Source organism: Helicoverpa armigera, chromosome 8, assembly GCF_030705265.1.
Source record: "Helicoverpa armigera isolate CAAS_96S chromosome 8, ASM3070526v1, whole genome shotgun sequence".
Classification (NCBI taxonomy): domain Eukaryota; kingdom Metazoa; phylum Arthropoda; class Insecta; order Lepidoptera; family Noctuidae; genus Helicoverpa; species Helicoverpa armigera.
The window spans coordinates 1,390,156-1,414,223 of NC_087127.1; the positions used below are offsets into that span (position 1 = coordinate 1,390,156).

The 24,068-nt window shown below is 35.6% G+C and overlaps 1 protein-coding gene across 1 annotated transcript; it reads right to left on the reverse strand.

Moving 5' to 3' along the window:
• On the reverse strand, nucleotides 1–24,068 carry LOC110383514 (follicle-stimulating hormone receptor). Its single transcript, XM_064035918.1, has 13 exons — nucleotides 23,729–24,068; nucleotides 7,940–8,069; nucleotides 7,427–7,501; nucleotides 6,943–7,011; nucleotides 6,434–6,529; nucleotides 3,758–3,823; nucleotides 2,848–2,916; nucleotides 2,699–2,773; nucleotides 2,367–2,484; nucleotides 1,957–2,073; nucleotides 1,599–1,711; nucleotides 1,240–1,437; nucleotides 1–1,159 (listed from the first exon to the last, which is right to left on the reverse strand). Exons 1-13 carry the CDS (start codon nucleotides 23,772–23,774, stop codon nucleotides 58–60), a joined length of 2,274 nt encoding a protein of 757 aa, XP_063891988.1. The 5' UTR covers nucleotides 23,775–24,068; the 3' UTR covers nucleotides 1–57.

Consider the following 24,068-nt stretch of genomic DNA (forward strand, 5'->3'; position numbering starts at 1 on the left):
AAAAATAAATAACCATATAATAATGTCATTTTAACCTAAAACTTAAAACTAAAACACTTAAAGCGGCACTTCACTACTGTCTTTATACTGTGAGTACTGTGACTGACTCCTTTGATACGTGACTGAGTCCACCAGCGGCATCAGTTGCGCGGGCGCCGACGGGTTGGTGTGCGCGGTGGGGGGCGGGGTGGCCGCCAACTTGTACTTCTCGACCAACCACGTGCAGTGGCCCGTCCGCGCTATCAACGTGATCAAATCCCGTCGGTACTGCTTCGTCAATATCGCGTATAAGAACGGGTTAGCACAAGCGTTTAAAGGGTAGAAGAACACTAGAAGCACTTTTCCGTGACTGACGTCCACTAACGGTACTCCAGCTAAAGCTGTGATCCCGAAAAATGCTACAGGAGCCCAGCAGAGTAAATCTGTTCCGATGAGAAGTGCCATTTTGTTCGCTATCCGTCTTTCAGCCGCCGCTGCTGCCCCCCTCCCTCCGTAACTCTCACCTCCCCCTAAAGATCTGTATATCTGCACGTAGCACACGACTATCGTGACCCACGCTAATGCGCTCACCATGAATATCCCCCCTTGGTACACCGCATCTCCTATGTCTTTACTCTCCACCGGCAAACATATAGAGGTAGATGAATAGTCTGACACGCCGACCAGCGGCAAGCCAGCCATCAGGAAGGAGTACAGCCAACCGCCCATCATTATCTTGGCCGCGGCTGCTAGAGAGATTCTCCTTTCTAAGTAAATTGCGTACGTTATCGCGAACCAGCGCTCTAACGTCACTATAGTTAGGGTGATAACTGATAGTTGTCCAGAAAATACTGATAGGAAGCCAGCGATTTTGCAGCCGACGCCGTACTGCCAGTCGTAGGCGTAGTTGAAGAATTCTCCGTAAGACCTGAGGTCTACCACTGCTAGCATGAAGAGGTACAGTCCAGTACATAGGTCGGAGAAAGCGAGGTGGCACATGAGGAACCTTGGGACGGTTATCTCTGTGTGGTTGGTGAGTAGGACGAGAAGAACGGCAACGTTGCCGACCACAGCGGCCGCGATGACGAACCACACGCTCGCGCGGAGCCACGACCAGCCCATCACGTCTTCGCAAGGGTTCAATGCGTCTGGTATCGGTGTGCATTCCACTTTACGTGGGCTGGAAGAAAAAGTAAATTTGAGTAAGTAGTTCACATTAAGACTTGCACTATGGACATCCATGTATCTAATCTACCCTACCTAATACTGAAGTTTCCGCACTCCGCCGATATCGCCACTCCTAGCCCTGAGCCAAGCGTGTTATTCACAGGCTCATGGAACTCCCCCTGATCGTCCTCATCCTCCCAGCTGCCAGAATCGGAGAAGTACTCTTCCATCAATCTGGCATCATACTCCTCACTCGTCGTGGCTGTTGATACGTCATCTTCTAAGGAGTCTCTGAAAATTTGCGTCACATTAGATTTTAGATAATATGGAAAGTAATCATGTAAAAATGTGTATATTGTATATTAGAGAGGGTTTTGGAAGATCGGTCCCCTAAGTGGGTTTTGCGTACATTGAGTAGGTATCCTTCACTAAGATTTTAATGTCTGTCTTACTTGGTAGTGTTGTTATTATCGTTGCTCTGGGAGATGAGCATCTTGATTGCCTCCAACGACCTCCGCTTTCGGGAGGCCGAAGTCTTCTGTTGTCCACCGCTGTTTGCGCATTTCTGTTCACAAAAAAAGTTACATTTATGTAAGGGCTGATCGAAATGTTGGGACTTTCATTATTATTTTGATTTTTGCCAATATTTCGGCTAATTTTTAGATAGCGCCAATGATGTCTTTTAAATCAGCTGTATTTCATATTTTCATTAATCGAGCCTGCGTAATATTCTTGTAATAGTCAATTTCGTAAATAGCAATTTGCCGTGGCTATTCCTAATTATAAAATGGATATAATTTTGTCACTCACCGCTTGCATGAGAGCTATCTGCGTTTCGTACAGCTTGTGCCTGGTGGGGTTGTGTCGCTCGGGGAAGCGGAACGCGCAGCAGTGGAAGTGGTGCGTCAGGTATGCTCGCTGGAGACTCTGTGGAAGATGTTTCTTTAAGTATGTAACAGTTGCTGAGACAAGAAAAAAAATAGAACAATCAAGTACTAAGGTACTGCGTATTACTATCAGGCCCGCTGGTGAAAAGTAAGTAGGTAGATACACAGATTTAAGTTATTGAGGATTATGTTTGATATTAATCCATTTCGCCTGCCGATATACCTAATTATCGATTTCTAAGACCGCAGGAAGTTTGAGAAAATTCCTTCGGCGTGTTTTCGTATGCCTTATCTGCAAAACTAGAGCATTTAGGTCAGGGGTAGTTTGCTCACCTGAAACTCGTATATCGATGGGATGTATTTCAGTGAGGGTGTCTTTTCTATCCTGAGTGTTTCCAAGTTCTGCAGGCCGGCTGTCGGCAGGGAGGTAATGGCGGTGTTGCTTAAATCTCTGGAAGAAGAAAACATGCATCATATACCATTACAGTAGGTAAGATCTAAACTCCGAACTAGTAGGTATCATGGGAGAATTAGATCCTTTTTCCGAAAAAAAAAACAAAGTTTTCACTCTTCTTCGTAGATGAAAAAAGTTTTCAGACTATGTAATCAACTGGTGATCACCCTTGTCTTTAGTTATTATTTTAAAAAAATATGATTTAACTTACAGTTGTCGGAGGAGAAGGTTGGACGCGAAGGCATTATCATCTATGTGTTTCAGCTTCGTATTGCCCCTGAAACTCCTGAAAAGAACACGGGAATGGTAAATAAAATACAAAAATCATTATAAAAATGTCTTGGTAGCAAATAAACTTACAGTTTAGAAATCTGTGCATTTTTGAACGCAAAGGCGGGTATTTCTTCTAGTAGGTTGTAGTTCAGGGACCTGAAAGTAAACAAAGTATTTACTGTTGTGTAACAAGTGAGCATAGAGTGTTAGGAAGGTAAATTAAGACCTAACCAATTACTCTATGTTCAGACTCAGCAGAATGTGATAGCGTGATAAACTACGAAAATAGGACCCTAAGCTTAAGGAACAACAACAATTATTATGCTAAAACAAACAGAAAATATTAGCATACGTTCCAAATACATGAAAACATGTACCTATAAAGTTTATACTGTTGACCTTTACGTACTAACATAGTAACTGCTACAATAAAGATAATAATTTTCACTTATGGTCGCAATTGCCAGAGTAAACTAATTAAAGCTAGATTAAAGATACTGCAGGATAAGCGGCTATTTGCCAAGATATTCTGCTATATAGGTGTACCTCTATCTATGGGAAAATATTGAAATTTTACTGTTTGAAAGCGGTTTGTCTAGACTAGATAGTCGCTCTTAAGGGTTATTGTCATGGTGGAATAGTGTGATAGTTTCTTTATTGGATATTGTAATTTCAAACAAATTCTACGGCTACGTTTAGAGGTAGGTAGATACTAATGCTGTAGCTATCTCAATTTTTCACACAAAATTAGATGCTATTTTCTAATTTAGGTTCCAGTTCAGCGGCAACGTCCGTTTTTCTTAAAAAAACAGTCTTTTTTTGAAACTTGATCGTGACAATTCGTAGTAAACGGTTGTTTTGAATCCGACGCTGGCTATGACTTTAAACCCAAACTTTCAATAACATGTAGGTACCTAACGACTTATGAAAAGCAAATAAGGTATGTAAAATGATAATACCAAATAAAGTAGCACAGTGTATGTACCTAGGGACTTACACTTGATCGGCGCGCACGCGCAGTGCGTGCGGTGACAGTCGCCTTATGTGGTTCCCTTCCAGATCTCTGGGAAAATTGAAAAACAAAAATATTTAAAACTACATAAAATATACTCTTGCCCCTTGCACACCATCTCCCTTTTGATCCAGATATTTGTATTCTTGAAAATGCAATGTGGTTAGGTTTTGAACATCGTTTTTTTGGGATCAAAACCGAAAACGGTTTTAGCAAAAAAAATCGAATGTAGTATATTTTAAAAAGAACACCATTTTAATAGGTACCCACTAAGTTTACAATAAAGCAAACTCTATGATAAATTTCTTTTTAATCCAAACCATAATAATTGTGACTTTATCACGGAATCTCTAAGTTCAAAATGCCGATGTACGGAATTTCGAAAGTTTGTTATAGCGAAGTACGTGATTGCGATTGTTCTGAATCCCGATGTAGGTACGGAATATCGAAAGTTTGTGATGTATATGTTATGGACCATGTGATTAATTCGGGCATTATTTATAATGCCCAAGCATTATGAATAATGTCTAGCTTTATCGGGCCAAGTGATTAATAACTATCTTAACTTCATTATTTGTCACATTGCACGGGCATTATTATATTTCTACATGACAGTTGGGCAATTTGATAATAAAGCTATATTTTATGCGGTGCGAGGGTGGCAGTTCTTCTAATATGTATTACTTGCTACATATTTTATGATTATTGTTTTAAATTATGTTCTATTTTAATGGGAAATTATAAGTCTAGCCACAAAATTATTAATTGGACAATTGTCATGTAATTTACTAACTGGGCCTCGTTTTTCTTGATCCCATTTTTCTTGGCTCGTTTTTTTTTTGGTAGAATTTATTTTGGATTCGAAACATTGTATTAAAAACTGAACTTAGTGACGAAAACGAATTGTTCCAGATCGACTCCACGTAGTCTTGTCTGCCCTACCCCTAGAGTGCAATTCAAAACTGCGTAGGCGCGGAGGGGCGAGGCGGCCTGCGAGTGGTGAGCGTGAAAACCATCTGCGACGATAAGCTCGCATGGGACCGCCGGAGCCCCGCAGCGCCGGAGCCGTGACAGAAGCCATGCTTGCTGCATGTTGCATGCTTACTTCCATGGTCTGTCAATTGATATGGGATGTGTTAAAATTTAAACGTACTGAGTAAAAAAAGTAAAAGCTAAATAAATATATTTTGTGATGTCATTTAATAGTATTTCAGAAGTTTTCTTTAGTTTAGCATGCTACAAATTTAATTGTGGCTGACTTAGTAATTTAGAAAGCAACATAATTTTTTTTAAATAGCACCCTATTTTAATTATATTTTCTATAGCTTCTGCCAGCGGTTTCACCCACATCCCGTGGGAACCTCTGCACGAACCCGGATGCAAAGTAGCCTATATCCTTCCTCGATAAATGGGCTATCTAACACCGAAGGAATTGTTCAAATCGGACCAGTAGTTCCTGAGATTAGCGCGTTCAAACAAACAAACAAACAAACTCTTCAGCTTTATAATATTATATATTTTCTATGTGAATTTTGTTTAGCTTCTCTAAATAAAAGTCAAATGTTAATTATGCCAAATAATGAGTCCGATCGCTTAAACTTTAGTTTATTTTGTTTTAAAATAATAAGTCATTTGTATAAAACAAAGATATGTTGTAAATTTTTTGTTTTAAATTTAATTATATTTTGTGTTATATATTTAATATGACTTTTCTTAACTTTTAAATGCAAAAACTAGAGGATTTTTAAGGCAGAAGTCCTTCATAATTAATCCAAATCATGAGGCTGATTATTGAAGTGGTTTAATATTTAGTTTATTTTAAGTTAAATGTCAATAACAATAAGAAAAAATGAAATTAAATATGTTTGTATTACTTTGCCCAAAAGGTCACGGGCAATATGTATAGTGCCCGGTCAATTTGATTATTTGAATAATTATTATCAAATTGCACTCTCATATTGGGCATTATTTATAATGACCGGGCATTATGTATACTGCCCAATTTATCACTTGGTCCATAACATATACAGTACTTCGATGTAGCGTACATTCTAAGTCACGTGCATCGATCTTGTGTACTTTATGGCTACAGTACATCGGCATTTTGAACTTCGACATTCCGTGAGTCAGTCAATTTTTTGGTATCTTTGGTACCTATTAAGTCTGCTATCTGCGGGGTGCGGGGGTAGTGGAGGGAGGCGTGTAAGTAGGTGGATGCAGGCTGTGCTCGGTTCGGATATGCATCAAATATGCCTCAAAATTAATTATTTTTTAAAAGTATTCGAAAAAAATGTTGATAAAAATCAAAATGTTAATTGTTACTCAATAATGGGAAAACCGGAGCTGAGTTCATCAAAAATCGTAAAATTTTGGCCGATTTCCGGTTTTGCATGCCCTACGTCAAACCCATCGAGTAAATAAGGAGTGTTGAATCTGCGAGTTAAAATATGCAATATTTTTACAACTAGAGTAGGTATTGAAAACACCATGTTGTGCAAACAAAGGTTTTAAACAAAGGCGCAGTGGAAATGGGTAGGCTACAAACACAAGATCTCTATATATTTATTGGAGACCTTTTGAACATATGCTATGTCAACGTACGCTTGACAAAAGTTCAAGAGGGTGAAGAAAAGAAGAAGGAAATTTGAAAGTGGTACTCACATGGCTTGTAGATACGCGAGGGAGCTGTTATCCTTCTTGTTGTCGTGCACGTGACTTAGGTTCGGCACCTCCAGCAGCCCAGATGTCGTTATTATGCTGTTCGGATAAACGGTGTGATAAGTAAATTGGTGTCATAAGTGTGTTTTTTAGACCAGAAATTATATGTATGTTTTACCCAATGAAATATGATTGCTACTTTGTAAAAAATATACCTACTGTGGCTGCTGTATTTCACAGATTCTACGTTCATTTTCGATAATTATCCGTCTCGCGTACCTACTTTCTTTGCCTTTGACTAATAAGTCCGTAACTACACTGTACTTAATGGGAAATACCGGTTAGTAGTGGATCTCCGTAGCACCCAATTGCACAAAACGTTACGTTATTTTTTTTTATAATCTTCGGATAATATTTATATACTGCTAGAAGTTTAAAGTAAGAATAAAAAATAAAGAAAATAATATCTACTAAATAAAACAAAACAGTAATAAAATAAAATACATACGTACAATGTGCGCAGCTCGGGCAGCGGCGGGAGAGGCGCCACCCGGTGCAGGCGCGGCGCTTGAGTTATAAACCTGTCACACACAAACAAATAGTTACATACTGAAAAGTTTACATATTGCCCTACGACGAATTGTTCAACGCAAAAGTATTTGGATCGAGGGTACCTACAGTAGAAATTCTATGTACATAAGTAAATATGGAAATTAATCTCACAAATTCTATAAATCCAGTCACGCTGGTGTCAACAAAATATCCAACAAGGGAAGTATAAGTTGTGTAAATCAGTTTGTGAAAGTGGGGTATTTCCAACTTCTAAATTCAGCCTACATTTTGTAGAGGAAAATTCCTCATTTTAACAGGAAAATCCCCACTATTGTAAGCGTAACTCAAAATGCAGGTCAAAATCAAAACACGCTTTGATAAAATCGCTCCCATTTGTAACCGAGTCAATAAACCGAATTCACAGCATCGTATCTCGATACTCACAAAGATTTGAGATTAGGCATCTTAGTCAGATCTTCGACAGCAATGTGGTCCAGTTTCGGCGCATCCATTATTGATCTGAAACAAAAATAACGCTCGTAAATCGAACTTCGGCATTCGATTGGGAATCGATGTTAGGTGCTAGTGATAGCGAAGTAAGACAAAAAGCGATTAAATAATAAAATATTGATGCATAGGTATTATTACCTAATCAAATACAGGCTTGCAAGTATCTAGGTCCAACTTCAAATGAAGTGCGTTTTTATGCCAAAAATAAATGTTTCTTGGTATTTTTTGCAGCTATACCTACTGAAGTTTACCATTATAGATAACTAATGAGGCACATTTTCTGGGTTTTGGGAAATATGCTTTTCACGGAATTCATGACTTTATCAATGAAGCGATGTAGGCTCCATAGATTAGGCCACTCCAACTCTACACTTGCCTTTACCAACTCACATCCTACTTCATGTACCTAGCCTAATTATAAGAGGTACAAAACCACATTAAACTTACAGATGCTCAACTCTATGCAGATGGTACCCGGCGGCATGTATGGCCTTCGCCGTGAGCCGCGTGATGTTGGTCTGATGCAGCACCACCGACACGCTCTCGCTCATGACATGGCACGCCGCCTCTCTGCTTCCTGTAACAATGGGAATACCCACATTATTGGCTGCAAAATGAAATGTAAAATGTAGCTGAAATAAAGCTTCTATGTTCTTGAATTCGATAGACTAGTGCAGTCTTGTGTAACAATGACAACGTTTTAGTAAGTTAAATTTTTAGATACTCATAGGGCTACTTCTAAGAGTATGTGGGTGACACTGCAGACTCAACAGTCGGCTGACAGTTTAGTTAGTTAAGTAATTTGTTTTAAAAAAACGTGAATCCTATCAAAAGTGTTATACCTCCTCATACCGGCCAAATATGTGATCCTTGTAACGTGCGTCACAATTTTGAAATTAATCCACCCAGCACACAGTTCAAAGCCAAAAGTGCGTATAATTTCAGTAAAGCGCTCCCAGACTTGGCGTTATTTCAAAACTAATCTGTCATCGTTTCATAAGGCGGATACATTAAGAGGCCCGTATCTTATCTGGAAATATAATGAGTTGCTCTCCGAAATACCTCTCTTAGAAGGTACGTGAAAATGCAATTAGTGGTACATACATAAGTACATACAGATTCAATCTTAATGGGATGATAGTGGGTAGTTAAGATAATATCTTGTTTGTCAGCGCTGGAATTATTTGGAAAGTAACTACAAAAATATAAATATTTTAAAATCATTTCGGAGTAAAAAAATAGGTACTAACTGAACTATGTAAAATCAGCACAATCAGCTAAAACTTCTTGTGTTCACTGCGCAAACGCTTTTTGTAGAGACTTAAGTTTCATAAAATAAAACTTCCATGAATTAGGAACATTAGGAATGTCTAACTAGACAAACAGCATGTTTACACAATAACAAAATAATCACTGCATTTATTCCATTGTTTGAAGTGCTTTGAAGCCCCGGCCTCCAGGTTGGCTGCATCCCAACTAAATCGATTGAACCTGAGGAATTCAGCAAAATAACTTTATTGCACTGTTTTTTTGATTTCACAAAAATATTTAGAGATAAGTAAGCCTTTGTTATCTCGGTGCTTTTGCCGCACCTATTTTTCAGTGCGGTGTTTTATGCATACCTGCCTAGGTACTCCATGTTACTGCAAGCGGTTGAATCTACCGACTGCCCTACGATTTATTCAAATAATTAATCAGACATGTTGACAGAATTTTGATTGGCATGATATGACATGGTCTCATCTGTAATTAAGTACAACGATAATAGTCGAACGCTCCACGCAGAACAATTAACGGCCTTCCATAATAATTGCAACAGCTATTTTATTTTCAAATTTTGCCTGCAACAGTACCTATTAATAGGATTCAAATTATGCGATAGATTCGCAAATAATTCTCGTAGATTCGCGCCAAAATAACTTATAGTCAGTTTGATAGATGCCAGACTTTCAGCGTGCGTTAAGCGTAGGTACTACAATAAACAGTCAGTAAGCTTATAATTGTTCAGTTTTACTATTGATCGGTGGGAGAACATTAATCGCCGCTTTTATTTTTATTTACATGGCTGAAGCGGAGTAAAACTGTGTTTGTTTGGATAATGCGCTATAAACTGAGTGCGTTAATGTTCTCTGCCTTTGTAAATGGTATCGCAAAAGTAGGAATGTTTGGAAGCCTGAGTAGCCCTGTATGTAAACATTTGTCAAACTTTTCTATAAACTAGAGTGGCATCCGTAGACTTGAGTCTATGCGGTGGAATCCTACATCTCAAACACTTTATGCCAGAAGATTGTAGGAGTCTACTAATATCCGATACTTACAATCGCAATGAAGATATGTTCAACGGCTACCTCTATAAGGCTCATAGTGTGAAGTGCAAACACGGTCGTAGTTAATTAAAAACACTGTTATCTATGACGTGTCGAATGCTGCGCAGATAACGCAGCGGCCTTGCCGAACTCTTTGATAGATGTTGCCGATCCACCCAAATGGGTTTCAGTGAGAAGAACAATACTTATGAACCTAATTTTGGGTTTAAGAAACGAGAGAAACTCTATACGATACTAAAAGCTTACTACCCCATGTTGTCTCGTGTGTGAAAGCTTGCCAAACTACTTATTTACTCTATACTTTATTTGCTTAGGAAAGTACCATACTGTGTTCTTTTATTTAGTTTCCACGATCTATATTTTAGTACAAACAGTGACAACCAGATTAAGTTTTGGCTGTAGCAACATTCCGTTATTGGAGCAATAACTATCTACTCTTTGAAACTGCATATTTTTGACTATGGAAGTTCTTTAGAGATAGCATCTTCTGCGTGCAGATAACTGTTTTATCTATATTATATTTACTGATAATCTTACAAAGGGTTCCAAAGGAGGGTTCCTGAAGGAAAAGGCTGAGTATAACTGCAAATGGGATGGGAAACCGTCTTAATATCTGGATTGTTTATCAGATACCAATTCCGTTTCCGTAAACCAGATAGCTACAGAATTCATCCAAATTCATTTCCGTAAAGCAGGCTATTGCTAACATATATTTACAAATATTATTGCAAACTGCTCCTCAGATGAAAGCAACTTGCACTGATTACTATTGCGTGTTAGCAGTTTAGCGTAAACTATTCGAATTGTTTGTGAATAACATTTATTTCATCTTTGTTGGTGGAATGTGTCATTTTAGGTCCATCGTGTGTCACTGTTAAATTATGAATAACATGCAGTTGAAAGTGTTTATCATTCATCATCATCATAGGAGAAGTCGAGCAGCACTCAGCAGCGTCTCTTTACAAACAAATTTTTATTTTTTTTATTTTTATTTTGATTATTTCAGGCTATAGTAGCGGGGACCTTGCCTGAAAACTTGACGTTGCCTACAGTTTTTGTGAATTAGTCAATGAATATGATTCTAAGAAGCTTTTTATTTTCACAGTCTTGTCACCCAAACAATCGTCATTACTCATCATACGGATACATGATACTGCGTGCATCTGCAGCCACAATGAAGATCAAAGCGTCAAGTGGGTTTGTGGGTCATCCTTCAAACAATGTTGACGAAATTAGCACGTCGCGGTTACAACTGTTGACGTTCTCACTGATCTTACATTCTTCTTACGTTTGTGTTGAAATTCTGATTGTAATATTCGTCTTTAGTTTTATGATTGTTTTGGGTCTTGAAATTGTAAATTTAATATTGGTTTTATATGTGGTGACAACATTGGAACATACCTAGTGGTCTGAGGTTTGCAATTTAATTCTTTGTAAAAAGTATTATTTATATGTATACTCAATTTTTGCCTACTGAATGACAGGCAGATATAAATTCTTGTATGGTCCATGTTTTACAGAAAGTATTTCTATCCCAATATTCATATTCTTAAAAATAATTACATATTTCTCCCCTAAACATGCCATTTTGCGTGACCTTACACTAAAGATGACGAAAATACAAACAACTTCATTAGAAAGAGCTTTTCTTAAGTTATGGCCTTTAACTTAATGGATATTAAATTATATGTCATTTGAACAATGAGTTTTGGGCAACAATACAGTTATGTCTGTCGCGACCATTTTTGTCGCTAACTGTGTTGCACCATCTAAAGGAACAAAATACACCGCAGCTGCTTGCTACTTCTCTAATAGTTTTCACATTTGAACATTCATTAATTTCGATTTTATAATTAATTAATAAGATAGTTTTAGGCAGGGTGAGTACCGATTAATAAAAAAACACGTACAAGTCTATATCATTCACGTATGTATTTATTTTTTCCATAGAACTTCAAAGTTTTCTTTAGAACAAGTGAAAAACGTTTAGAGAGATTCGTTGATGAGTGGCTGCAGTATCTTATCTGTTACGACAGCTGAGCAAGCATCGTTGTGTGGCCTGTTGGTTTAGTAAATTGTTGTAACAGCGCGGATTAATGCGTGTATCTACGCCTTTTTGATTATAACCGCCTCATTCATCAGCGTGTCAATCATTAGGCTAACTTGTGGAAGAAAATTGTAAAAACTATGATTAAATAAGCATTAAGTAGGTAAGTACTAGCGTTTAACTGTAACATTGCAGAACATAAACATACCGTACCTATGTCATGTTTGTAAACTAAGTTAAGTTGGTTACACCTGAATACCCGAAAAAAATATCCTTTGATTACATCCCTGTTCAAAGGCTCGTCTAATGTGGTCCAAAAACATTTAAAACTTTACAAATAAGTAGATTGCATGATTCCTGTGATAAGTCAATAGGACCACACACTTTATTTAACTAACAAGATATTCAAGTTTACTATGTGTTTATTGTGTAGATATAATGATAGTCAGATCCTCTTAAAAGTATCCTTCTGCTACGAAATTAAGGAGGTCGTAAGGAGGTCAAAGTCTCCTGAAAAATAGCTGCTCACCATGTAATGCTGTTCAAAGCTATAATAATGAGGTAGTCACGGCGGCTTCGCTCTAATCGACATTGTCAACACAACATCACGACTTCTGTATCGTGTGTAGTGTTAAAATAACATTGACAAGGCGTTATACATTCAAATACTTGAAAAATATGCCTTTTTCCTTGTATTTTTAGGCGGAATGACTGTGTTTCTAATAGGTAAATCCTTATCTCAACAATCTCCTCAAAAGCAGAGTAGGCAAATGAAAACTAATTAACTACTATAGGTAACTGATGTATGTATTAATTATGATACGATATGAAACGCTTATTTTAAAGCTAATTAAATTATCTATTTTCAGCCTACAAATACAAAATCTGTCTCAAAAGACACAAACGTAAGAATTGGTAGAAAAACTCCAAAAAGCTACGAAAAGCGCTCAACTTATAAACTTGCTAAGCAGAAAGCTTCAAGGCGAAACAACAAACTTAAAGATACAATACCCGTCCCAAGGCTAAGGTATTTTTTACAGCATACTTAAGCTAATTAAGTGGTAAGTGGCTACTTAGCACTGCGCCTGAAAATCAATATTTACCCACAGACGATCGTGTAACAAGAGCAATTAAGAAAATTGAAACACGAGGCAAGTTGTTGACAAGGAATTTTAATTGATTTCATAATTAGACGGCGGTTATTGTCGAAGAACATGATAGCTTTCGTTAGCACTTCAACGTAGTAGAAAGGAATTTTTCAATAATACATTTTAATTGCATTGGTGTATTCTCTTTACTTACCATTAATTAATACAAAAGTCCGTCCTTATTAAAAAAACTAAAATATTTCAAAAAATTTAAACTCCTAATTTTGAACGTTCCTCATCTACAATGATGCAAAGACCATTATGAATTATAAAAAGTGACGTAATTAAGTACCTGAATCGTGAAAGGCCGTAAATATTAAGGCCATCTGCTCAATTTTGTCAAAAACAGTTGTCACAAACAAAATCATTAAGTAGATTCTTGGTGTTAATAAAACGTTTATTGCCGGCTGCTGGTCTTAGCAAAAACATGTCTAGAAAGGCAACTTGTTGATGTTATAAACTGTACTAAATTAGATTAGATTATTATATTTCACTTATGCTTTTTACCGCATTAAGCAAGCGTGGTGATTAATGCTCAATCCTTCTCTGTGTGAGAGGAGGCCTGTGCCCAGCAGTGGGATGATAAAAAGGCTGTAACAGTAACAGTACTTACGCTTTTTAACTAAGAAATCAGTCAAAGAGCAGGACATGACTAGGCATAGATTAGCACGCATGATCAATATCATAATAACTAGATATATCTACGATTAAATTAAAACAATATTAATATAAACATTTTATAACTAGTTTAAATAATGCAATGCAGGAATTTAGCGTCAACAGTGTTTATCATATCACGCTGCGTTACGATTATAAACATCGTACTAAAGCTAATATCCCAGATTACCTAAATAGCTAACATGTTATGATTTTGTCAAGAAAAAAAGTTCTTAAGTGTTTTTTTTTTTGTAAAAAGAAATAATCACTTAGTCGTTTTTAATACTATCTTTCCATAAAATAAGAAAAATAAGTATGTAATAATTCTTATAATTTATTTTACAACTGCAATTTATTATCGCGAAAATACTTTTATTGGTTATCGTGCCAAATTCTAAATACAAAACTAGGGCTAATACTTTTTTTTATCAGAAACAGAACGGCAACGGTAATAAAATGTAAATCCTATAATAAAACCGCGTTCCTTAGCGATGAGTCCGATTATCTCGATGTTATTGACGTTCCGATTATAAGACAATCGATAAACACTCGTAATCAGATAATAACTGTTGAAAATGTGCTTTTGATGCATAGTGGAAAATTCCAGATCCTATTTATGGGATCAGCGTCGATATTCAAATTGATAAGGATTTACACATAATTATAAAGTCGTATTTTTGTTTGCCTTATCGGTTAACATGTGTTATCTACTTAATATTAAAGGATTGGACAAATGAGTGCATAGGTACGAAAAAACCTGCAAGGCAATAAAAATGTAAGTTTCACGTTGCTGTGGAATTTCGTTTTCCATTTTTTTCCAGTGAAATGACGTACCCCGACCACTGAAGGGTGGCCGCTGGATTCATAGGTATTTATTTCAGTTTTTTTTTATTAACATTTCCATTGCACCACGTTTTTTCTGCAAATATCGCGAGTAGGTAAGCAATTCAGCACATATGGATCAAAGTTATTGGATAGTAATTGACAAATAATTGCTTCTGTCTGACTCGTTGGGCTAATGGGGGTAGGTTAACGGTAACAGACAGTTATGAAAAAGGATAGATAAAATTGAATTCAATACAAAAATTAATATTTAGTGATATTTTTTCAACTTTTCTCCGGAAATTCGTATCGACTTGTGAAATCCGCGTAAAAACGTGCAGCAGTGAGATTATTACAGACAGACAGATACAGCAGAGGAGTTTGTTTCTTTTTATGTGAAAACGAAACAAACTCCTCTACACCTATCACATATAACCCCAGCTTTTATGGAAAGCTGTGCTAAATATCTAGGTATGTATTTAGCTAAAAATTTTAATATGAAATGAAATCATCGCATGTACTAATTAGTTTAGTGGAAAACTGTCCAAAGCTGACACATCACGCGAGCTCGTTTTAGCCTGTCAGTTGTCACCAATTTGTTGAGTAGGTAAATACAGACGCAGTATCATCATGATTCATTCGTCTTTTATTAAACTATCGCTTAGTTTATATCTAGCTCGTAGGTTCTATTTGTCATTATGTATTGTATTCTATTCTTTCTTGGGTATAGTTTTTGGTTTTCAGATACATGTTTCTTCACGTTCGTCAAGTCACGGTATCAATTCAGTGATTTACTCTCATAATTGTAACTGACTTGAAGGTGACTTTGCCATTCATAACATTAATTTGGAAATAATTGTCTGTGCAGATATACTGAACTGTTTAGCTACCCAGTTTCGACCGTATTTTTTTTTTCTAATGTTATGTGTATCAAGTCCATATTATTTTTTTTGAGCCATGTTTCCATTTAGTTGTAATAAGGTGATCATGATCATTTTACAAGTTGTTTTGTAATATAATCGAAACTAAATAAATACTTACAAACATTTCGGTTTCTGAAACCAGAAAAACAATGGGAATTATTTTAAACATCCATTTTATCCGCCTCGATAGACACCTGCCTGCCATAGTTATCTTTGCGTGAAATCCTAGACAGCCGGCCTCAAACTGTCAGATGCATCATGCAGACGTTTCGCAGACGATGCAATTCTCACTCAATTGTGAGTGATAGGTACCTGTAGTATCCTAAACGTTAAGATAACAAGGATTTGTAGGCAGACCAGAGATTTTAAAGTATAATAAGATCAGTATTGTTGTTAATTTGTTAATATTTTTAGATGGGTACCAAAGTAAAACTTCTGATTGTTTTAAAGCTATAGCAACTGCTACTAATTTGGAATCTAGATTAAACCTCGTCTATATGTGGGGAAAATATGCTTACCTACATTCATTTGTGAATTCCATGTAGTTTTAGCTTCAAGCTAGTTGGCTTGGTAACGTAGATTTTTTATTTTCTCTGTACGTTAAAATATGTGTAATCAAATAATATGCCCCGCTATTATTAAACGCGGATATTAAATAGCAAACAAGATAATGCAATATGCATAATCAATTGCTGTATAAGAGCGGAGATATCCTTATTTGTTATATTAAAATGGAATTTTGTTCCGTAAAAGCCGCGTGTGGTTATTAATCATAGATAATTTTGTACAGCCATAAACGTATGTAATCCACTTATATCGAACGCGCTAAATATAAAGGTACACGCGGGCTTTACAAACAATACCTTTTTGGTAAAAAAAAGATGGATACTTACTATTTCTAAAATTGACACCATCATATTAACATCGCTTATGTAAGAACCATGAACACCGTAAGAATTATTGAAGAACTCAAGATAAAACTTGGAATTCATTTACCGTAGATTGACCTGCTCAGAAAAAAAATTTTTCGTTTTCTCCCTTTTTGATTATACTCATGTCCAAATTAGAAGATCTCGATTCGGATGTAGCTATTTTTCAAATTAGTTTTTCCTAGTAAGAAAGAACGCAACGACAAACAATTTAAATGCGTTTGTCGGTCTAGCAACACATTCATAACGAAGACATATTTAGTGAGGTGGACATCTCATTTCATTTTCATTTTGAGAAGCGTTTTGAATCGATTACCATAACATTACCGAATCGTTTTAACAAATCAATGATTGCGTATCGATATTTGCATAATTACAAGATCCATCACCACTGAACTAATGAGACAAACAATACATTTGCACATTAGTATTCAAAATTATATGTAGACTTCCGCCATTTGCAAAATTGATGTAACGGCCATTATTTTTTAAGATTATATTATGCATAGGTACGTACAACGTAGATACGTTGTTGTTACTTGTTGTATGCATACTTATTAATCAAGATACACTATTAGAACTAATGATTGTTGAGATATAATGTTATTCTAATTGAAAATTCTTAATGACTTGCAAGCAAGTGACAAATTATACAACACATTGAAATAAGCGAGCGGTTGTCAAAGTACAAGAAATTATAGAAAAATTTTCACATACCTACCTTTTGAGATACGTTGTACCATGAAATAAATAAAGTAAAAGCAAGCTTGTGCAATGCAATACCATTCATCAATCAAGGTGATATCAATCAATCAATAGGATGCACTCTACCATATCGATTGGTCGTACCTACTGCATTTACGTCTAAATAATACTGAAGTGCTACAGTACTTGCGGCACTACGGTGCATTAAAAACAGACATCAATCAACGTACTTTATTCTGATTAAACAAAGGCTAAACACTGGAAAACAAAGACATAAACAAGCGTGGTTAAGTGTTAATAACTTGTCATTTCTGATGACACGGTTGTAGTAGAAATATAAGATGTTACAGGTTTTTCAGTAGCTTAGAGAATGGAATTGTACTACATCTTTTTTCAGGCTCATCGTCATCCATTTCCTGATTTCTCTTGGAATAGGCTGCAAATCTGACTTTTTGGCTTCTTACTTGCAAGTGACACATATACAGACAACCAGTGTTTTATTGAAATAATAAGAATACAATTCATGATAGGGAAATATTAAAACTAAGTAAGTATCAAAATATTCATCCACATCGCTGTCAGCGGGGATCGTGCCCAAAAGGCTGGCTGCAAGTTGATAGATACTTATTAGATATTATAGAGATAGATTAGATATTGTTTATTGAAACAGGAAAATAACACATGAGGAAAACTTAAAATAAAAATAAAAACAAGAAAATAGCCTGCCATTGAATCCGTAATCCATGGCTTCTTGCTTGTAAGTTAATAGATATTTATTTTGGAAACATAAAAATGCAATATGAGGAAAACGGCTAAAAATTCAAATAACAACAAGAAAATAGTCTGCCATCCAATCCATCTAGAATCTAGAAAGAAAATAAATTATCTCTGTAAATACCAGTACAATATTTAGATCTGTTTGCAAACGATCACCAAAAAAATTGCGTTGGGTAATAAAACTCGTTCTATTTAGACTTATTCATAAAACAGTACGTCCGCATAATAAATTAACGCAAATACGTTTATTTGATGTGCATGGATATTTTATTATCATACGCCTTCTTATCCGGTTGGGTAAAGAAAGATGTCCAAGTGAACAATATTGTTGGAGCTCATCAACTATATGGGTTTATTAGACTGATCGTATCGTTTATCCATTTCTTACGGAGTGGGTAAACAAAGTTATTGCATGGACTTTTGGAATCTTGAAAGTGAAACTTGACTTCGAATAAGTAGCTACCAAAACTTTTGATCTGAGTGGTGTGACACTTAATTAAATATAAATACATCATAGTCTGAAGTAATGTACTGTATGTATCATGTGTCCATGTCTCGCTTTACCGAGATACTCATGTGTGGAAAATTTTAAAGTCTTTCCGAAATCCTGACGATAAGCTCAAGGCATGCAGAGTATTGCAGAGTCATGAACTCAACATATTGATAAGTAAATGGCGTTGATTTAACGACATGCTCATACTATTGTAATGCTATCAAAATTGTACCTATATCTGTGAAAAAAAAATTGTTGCCAGTAGAACACTTTTCTCTGGCCCGGATATGTTTCACATAAAAACAGCTTAACCCGTGACTTCCACGCTATTCTCGTTAGTTTTATTTATTTGACTGATTTATTCACAAGAAAGTTTGACGTCATTCCATTATTTTTGTTGACTGAAGAACTAAGATATCTGATAAGGGTATTTTGGCAGCTTACAACTATGTATCTGTGACATAGTAATGTTAAACCATTGGGCTTAACGATGGGCTACATACCTATATAGTAATAGATACCGTTACCTGTTTTAACCAATTTGATTGCGTTGTAGATAATAGTGAAGTGGTTAAAGGAAGTTTGAGTGGCGCCAGTGAGATACCGCCTAAAGATATTATATTCAAATCGTTGATATTTTAGCGAATAAATTACTACTACAGCTTATAATCTTACCAGCCGTTTTCCCGCGATTTCACCCGCGTCCCGTGGGAACTCTGCCCATACCGGGATAAAATATCGTCCATGTCCAATTTATTATATTAGTATATTAGTAGGTACGGATTAGTAGGCTAGCTTAGGTAGATATCAAATGAGTCTTTGTTGATGCTCTGTCATCAAAATTAATAAAATGACTCAGTGTCCATCAATGAGCGATAAAGCCACGAAGCACAAACAGACTGAAACTAATAAAATAATACTTCAATAAAAATAAAGTGTGGACTCATACTAATTAAAATTCGGCTCATTTTTACGATGTTTCAATTATGTCATAAAATAAATCGGACATTTCAATCTATAAAATTCGTCGGTCACATGCGTGTGGCATCTGGGGGCCTAGCAAAAACTCTTGTGACGGACTATCTATTCTTATAGTCAAAAAATGAGGTAAAAATTGAGAAATTGAATGCTATTTTGCTTCCAGATAATTATTTGAGGTATTCCTCGAAGCGTTACCGTTTTGAAGTGCACCTGATGAAGCCCACCTTAATTATTCCTCGCAGCGCAACTTTTAGTAGTAGATAATTATAATTGTTACCAGGAGCGCTATCAATTACCTCAATTATTTTGGTGCTCATTTCTTTAAAAAAGTTTGAAATACACAAATATTGTAGATGTTAAGTAATCTTGCCCAACAATATTTGCGTAGCCCAAACAATCATATTGAATTTGGTGAAGTCGCTTAGATGAGTGTACGAAGGTATCTTTATACTTTTCAGCTACACCTCTGTGAAAATTTTATGTAAGTCGCTCACTTTACAAATACCTACCAAAGTTATTCATGGCAGGACCACCAAGTCTTATAATCAGGCTCCCTGGTTTAATATTTTTAAGATAACAACTAATTTAACCACCGGATACCAGTGCCAGATCATAATCATGATATTAATTAATCACCATACTATTTGTATTAGGCACAGATAACGGCTTATTCATCCGCTCTTATATAAATAAATAAAATATATTCTATTTTCAGTTATCGATATTATATTTATCGAGTGCGTTATCGATACATTCTGATAATGTATTACGGTTGAGGTGTAAGCCATCCGCATTATTTAATTTATCTATGCTTCTGCTGCCACCGTTGTCGACTTTCAGTGCTGTAATTGCATTAATTATAAGTAGGTACCTGCGTTGTTCAATATGTAAACATTGTCTATGGGTGCGTTTAAACAATACAAATCTACTTATTTAATTAAGCGAACAATGAGAGAACGTTATGCGTCTGTTTTTTTTTTTCAGAAGCAAATATGGTGAGTCAAACACAGGTGGTACAATTGTAAAAGGACCCACTCTTTATTTAACCGTTTTACTCGTATAATAAATAAGACTAAACCACTGAAATTTCATGAAAAAAAAAATATTTTATCATTATTTGGCGTTTGTATTTCTTACAATTGTATAGGTTTTCCTAATCCAATATTTTTTATAATCTCTCTTATTCTTACAATTCAAGTTTTAGTCAAAAAAAAAATTTAAAAACAACGTATTTAATAGTAATTAACGTTGATGTAACCCTAAGAACAAAGCATCTATGTAATGCTTGCTTAAATCTCAAACAGTGAGTTTTCCTGACTTCGTTTAATGTTATTTAATGGAAAATAAAGGAACTAAGGAAAACAGTTGATTAATTAAGAAAACAGTCAAGCTGACGCGTAGGTTTATTAATACATGCTGGTTTATGAATGACAAGTTGATTAAACTCCATGCTACATAGATGCATAGTAAGTTATGTTTACCAAGCTACAGCAACACCTATACAGATATAATTAATGAAACTTGTGATTAAAACTGTTATGTATTTAGAAATAAATTGCCTATTTGTGTCTTTGGAATTAAGCAAGCTTTAAACTAACATTTCCAGATAACTTTATCTGTAGCAAAAATATTCAGAACTCATTCGAAAACAGGATGCTACAGTTATGGTTTATAGAGATAACAAAGTATTTAGTACGAAACCCGTAATGGATAATTGGGCCAAAAATTTGGCAACAAAAAAATTATAAAAATGCTATTCATTTTCCTGTTTCGAAATGTCTATGAGATAAGTGAATAATGTCCTGGAAATACCAGTTAAGCCGAGAGAAATCGCAAGAGAAAACTAGCACAAAAACAAATTATTTTCTAAATTCCACACTTGAGATACAAGTTCTAATATTAGTACATCACCATAAAGGCATAATGTAACCGCGGTATGCATGCAATAAAATTGTGATAACGCTACTCAAGTATTCGGGCGTCCGTGCAAATTGCGTAGCTCCACATTAGCCGCCCGTGGTGATCATGAGCCCGTATTAGTACCGACCATGGCGAACAAAATAACTAGCGGAGGTACCATAACGGAAAATCTTCTAAGAAAGTAGCGCGCCAAAATGCGGGAGTGCGGGGTACGAGGACCGTTACTGTCTTTTGTAACACCAAAAATCGTTGACAGATGTCTCAAAAACACGAACGCGTCAATAGTTTTCGTAACTGATCGTTTTGGTCATACCCTCCATACCTCTTTGACCTAAGATAAGGCGCCTAACCTAGAGGGGCATCGTGGCATCCCCGCTCATCTTTCCTTACTCCGTGGTACCTGCTATGTAACGTCTGATGGCCATTGTCGCATTGGTAGTTCACGTCCTATAGATTAATGAGTAATGTCAATGTCTGGGCAGCAGCTACATACGTTGTTAATTGTGGGTTTGGTGTTGAATGGTGATTCATAATGACTGCAGTAGTTATAAAATTATTATATTTGCTAAGATTAAATTTCGATAAAGTGAAATCAATTTTATTAGCAGCTTCATCCGTGAGATATAGGGGATCTTCTACAAGGGATAATAAAAATAAACCAATCATAGAAAAAAAGAACTTATACTTTTGTGAGACACGCGTCAGAGTCCTAAATTAATGTAAATGGACAATTAGAAAGAAATAGTTATTGGAAAAAGCGCTATGAATCATCAGATGACAATAGACCAAGGTTGACAAGTATTTAAAGTTTTGAAATATTAGTATTAATAGATATTAAAAGAAAAGTATTTAACTTGAAACCAATCCATGCATAAATTAGTCGTGCTTTTCATATGGCTAATGACGTAATTTCCTTAGAAAACCAAGCGACAAAAAATTAGTTTGTTTTTCCGAGAAAATCATTATCATTTTATGCACACGCGAATGGAGTAGCAATATCTAAGTACTATAAACACGGTGTAGCGTAATATTTATTGCACATTCCATTCAAACATTAGTTATACATTTTATGGAAGATCAATAACGAAACAATAGGTGAGTAGGTACTGTCCGCATAGGTAAGTGCTTGTCGATGATTTACGTCCAGTAGTTGTAGTGGAATTCTTTAGCTACTTCTATCGTAGAATTGTCTAGCGGTATTACATTTAAAACCTGTACATTTGTGTATTATAGGTACTGCGTAAGTATATAAACTGCCACCAAATTAATATCAAGGAGGTTTGATGGCAAGCTGCCGACTGCGAAAATCCCCCATAGAATCAAGAGTGAAGAGTCGGTCTGTGTGAAAATTGTCACTTAAGAGGTTAATGCTCAATCCTTCTCCTTGTGAGAGGAGGCCTGTGCCCAGCAGTGGGACGATAAAAAGGCTGTTACAAGAGGTTAATGGGGTTGGTTTCAAAATTATAAACGCAAGAAAAGATGTTATCAATTCAATATATTGTAGTAAGAATTCGAAACAGGTAAAAATGGTGTTCGCGGCGATCATAAAACGCTAACTTTCTGGCTTCCAAGGGGCCAGCGCAAAGATAACTAAATAGTTATCACAAATGATAACTAATATAACAAGCAAATACCTGTCGGTAGTTCACAAACACCCGATCACGACACATCGGCGTGAGCTCTCAATTAAATCCTAATTGAAATACAACACGGATTCAAATAAAATACGAAAACTTTTGCAAAAAAACCGACCAAATACTGCGCAGTGCGAATTTGAATTTATTTGACAAGGAGACATTGAAAAAATATAATGTATACTTGAAGAACTCTCATTTCAGGGAGAGCCTAGCCTACAAGAGCAAAGAAGTGATTTAAAATTGATATGCGTGCAAAACCGTAGCTCCAAAATTGCTGGTATATTTTCAAAGACAAAGATCATTTAGGTACCTATTTGCAAAAACACGGGTACATAAAATACATTGTTTTGATGTACCTATATTATGACGTCAGTGATAGATACGTCTAAGATGTGTATTGTCCTGTCAAACTGTATAATACGATCCGTAGTAATTACACTAGATCCTTAATTAATCTCTCTCGACTCCTGAGACGCTTAATTGGAGTAGATCGAAGTTAATAATGGTTCTAAGAAGCAATGAGTTAAACCAACTTGGGCGGCTTTTCGTTGCATTGTTGTATTGTCATGTTGAAAACTACACGTAAAATATTTAATAAGATAAAATACATAATGAAAATAAAATATATTCTACTCACCGAAATACTTTTAAAATATCAAAATAATTCTTAATGTTTATAGAAATCACTTACACTTTTGATGCCATTTTTTAGTTGTATATATGTATAAATAAGGCTTTTTTTACGTCATGTAAATATGTACATAAACTGAACCTGTTAAAATAATAAATAAAAATATAACTTACACAAAAGACATTTTAATAATTTTGCTGACATATTTAAATGAAAATTGTGAATAAAATCATACGTACCCAGAACAAGTAGGACAACGGTCCAAACAGTTAATCTTACACACATTTTGATCACAGTAAACAAAACACTATTCAATCATCGTCTAAATTGTTCATACATCATCCTTAACTATAAATTAATCAGACTTTGTCTCAAAAACACTACATCTTATTTAAACACAACATTTAAATTCACTATAAAATCATATTTTTCACAAACTTTTACTAAATCACCATTAAATTAATCTATAGTTTCAATAACTAATCATTTATCGTAGATTTTCTTTATCGTATTTTATCGGAGGTTTGGCGCGAAAACACGCGCTCTCCCTTCGGCTTCCGAGTTCGTACTGATGTCGGA

Excerpts from the sequence above, each read along its gene's own strand:
- LOC110383514 (XM_064035918.1), bottom strand. The coding sequence starts at position 23,774 with ATGTGTGTAAGATTAACTGTTTGGACCGTTGTCCTACTTGTTCTGG. Across the intron at positions 8,070-23,728 it reads CGTTGTCCTACTTGTTCTGG|GAAGCAGAGAGGCGGCGTGC; the intron begins GTACGTATGATT and ends CCATTGTTACAG. Across the intron at positions 2,074-2,366 it reads CATCGATATACGAGTTTCAG|AGTCTCCAGCGAGCATACCT; the intron begins GTGAGCAAACTA and ends CATCTTCCACAG.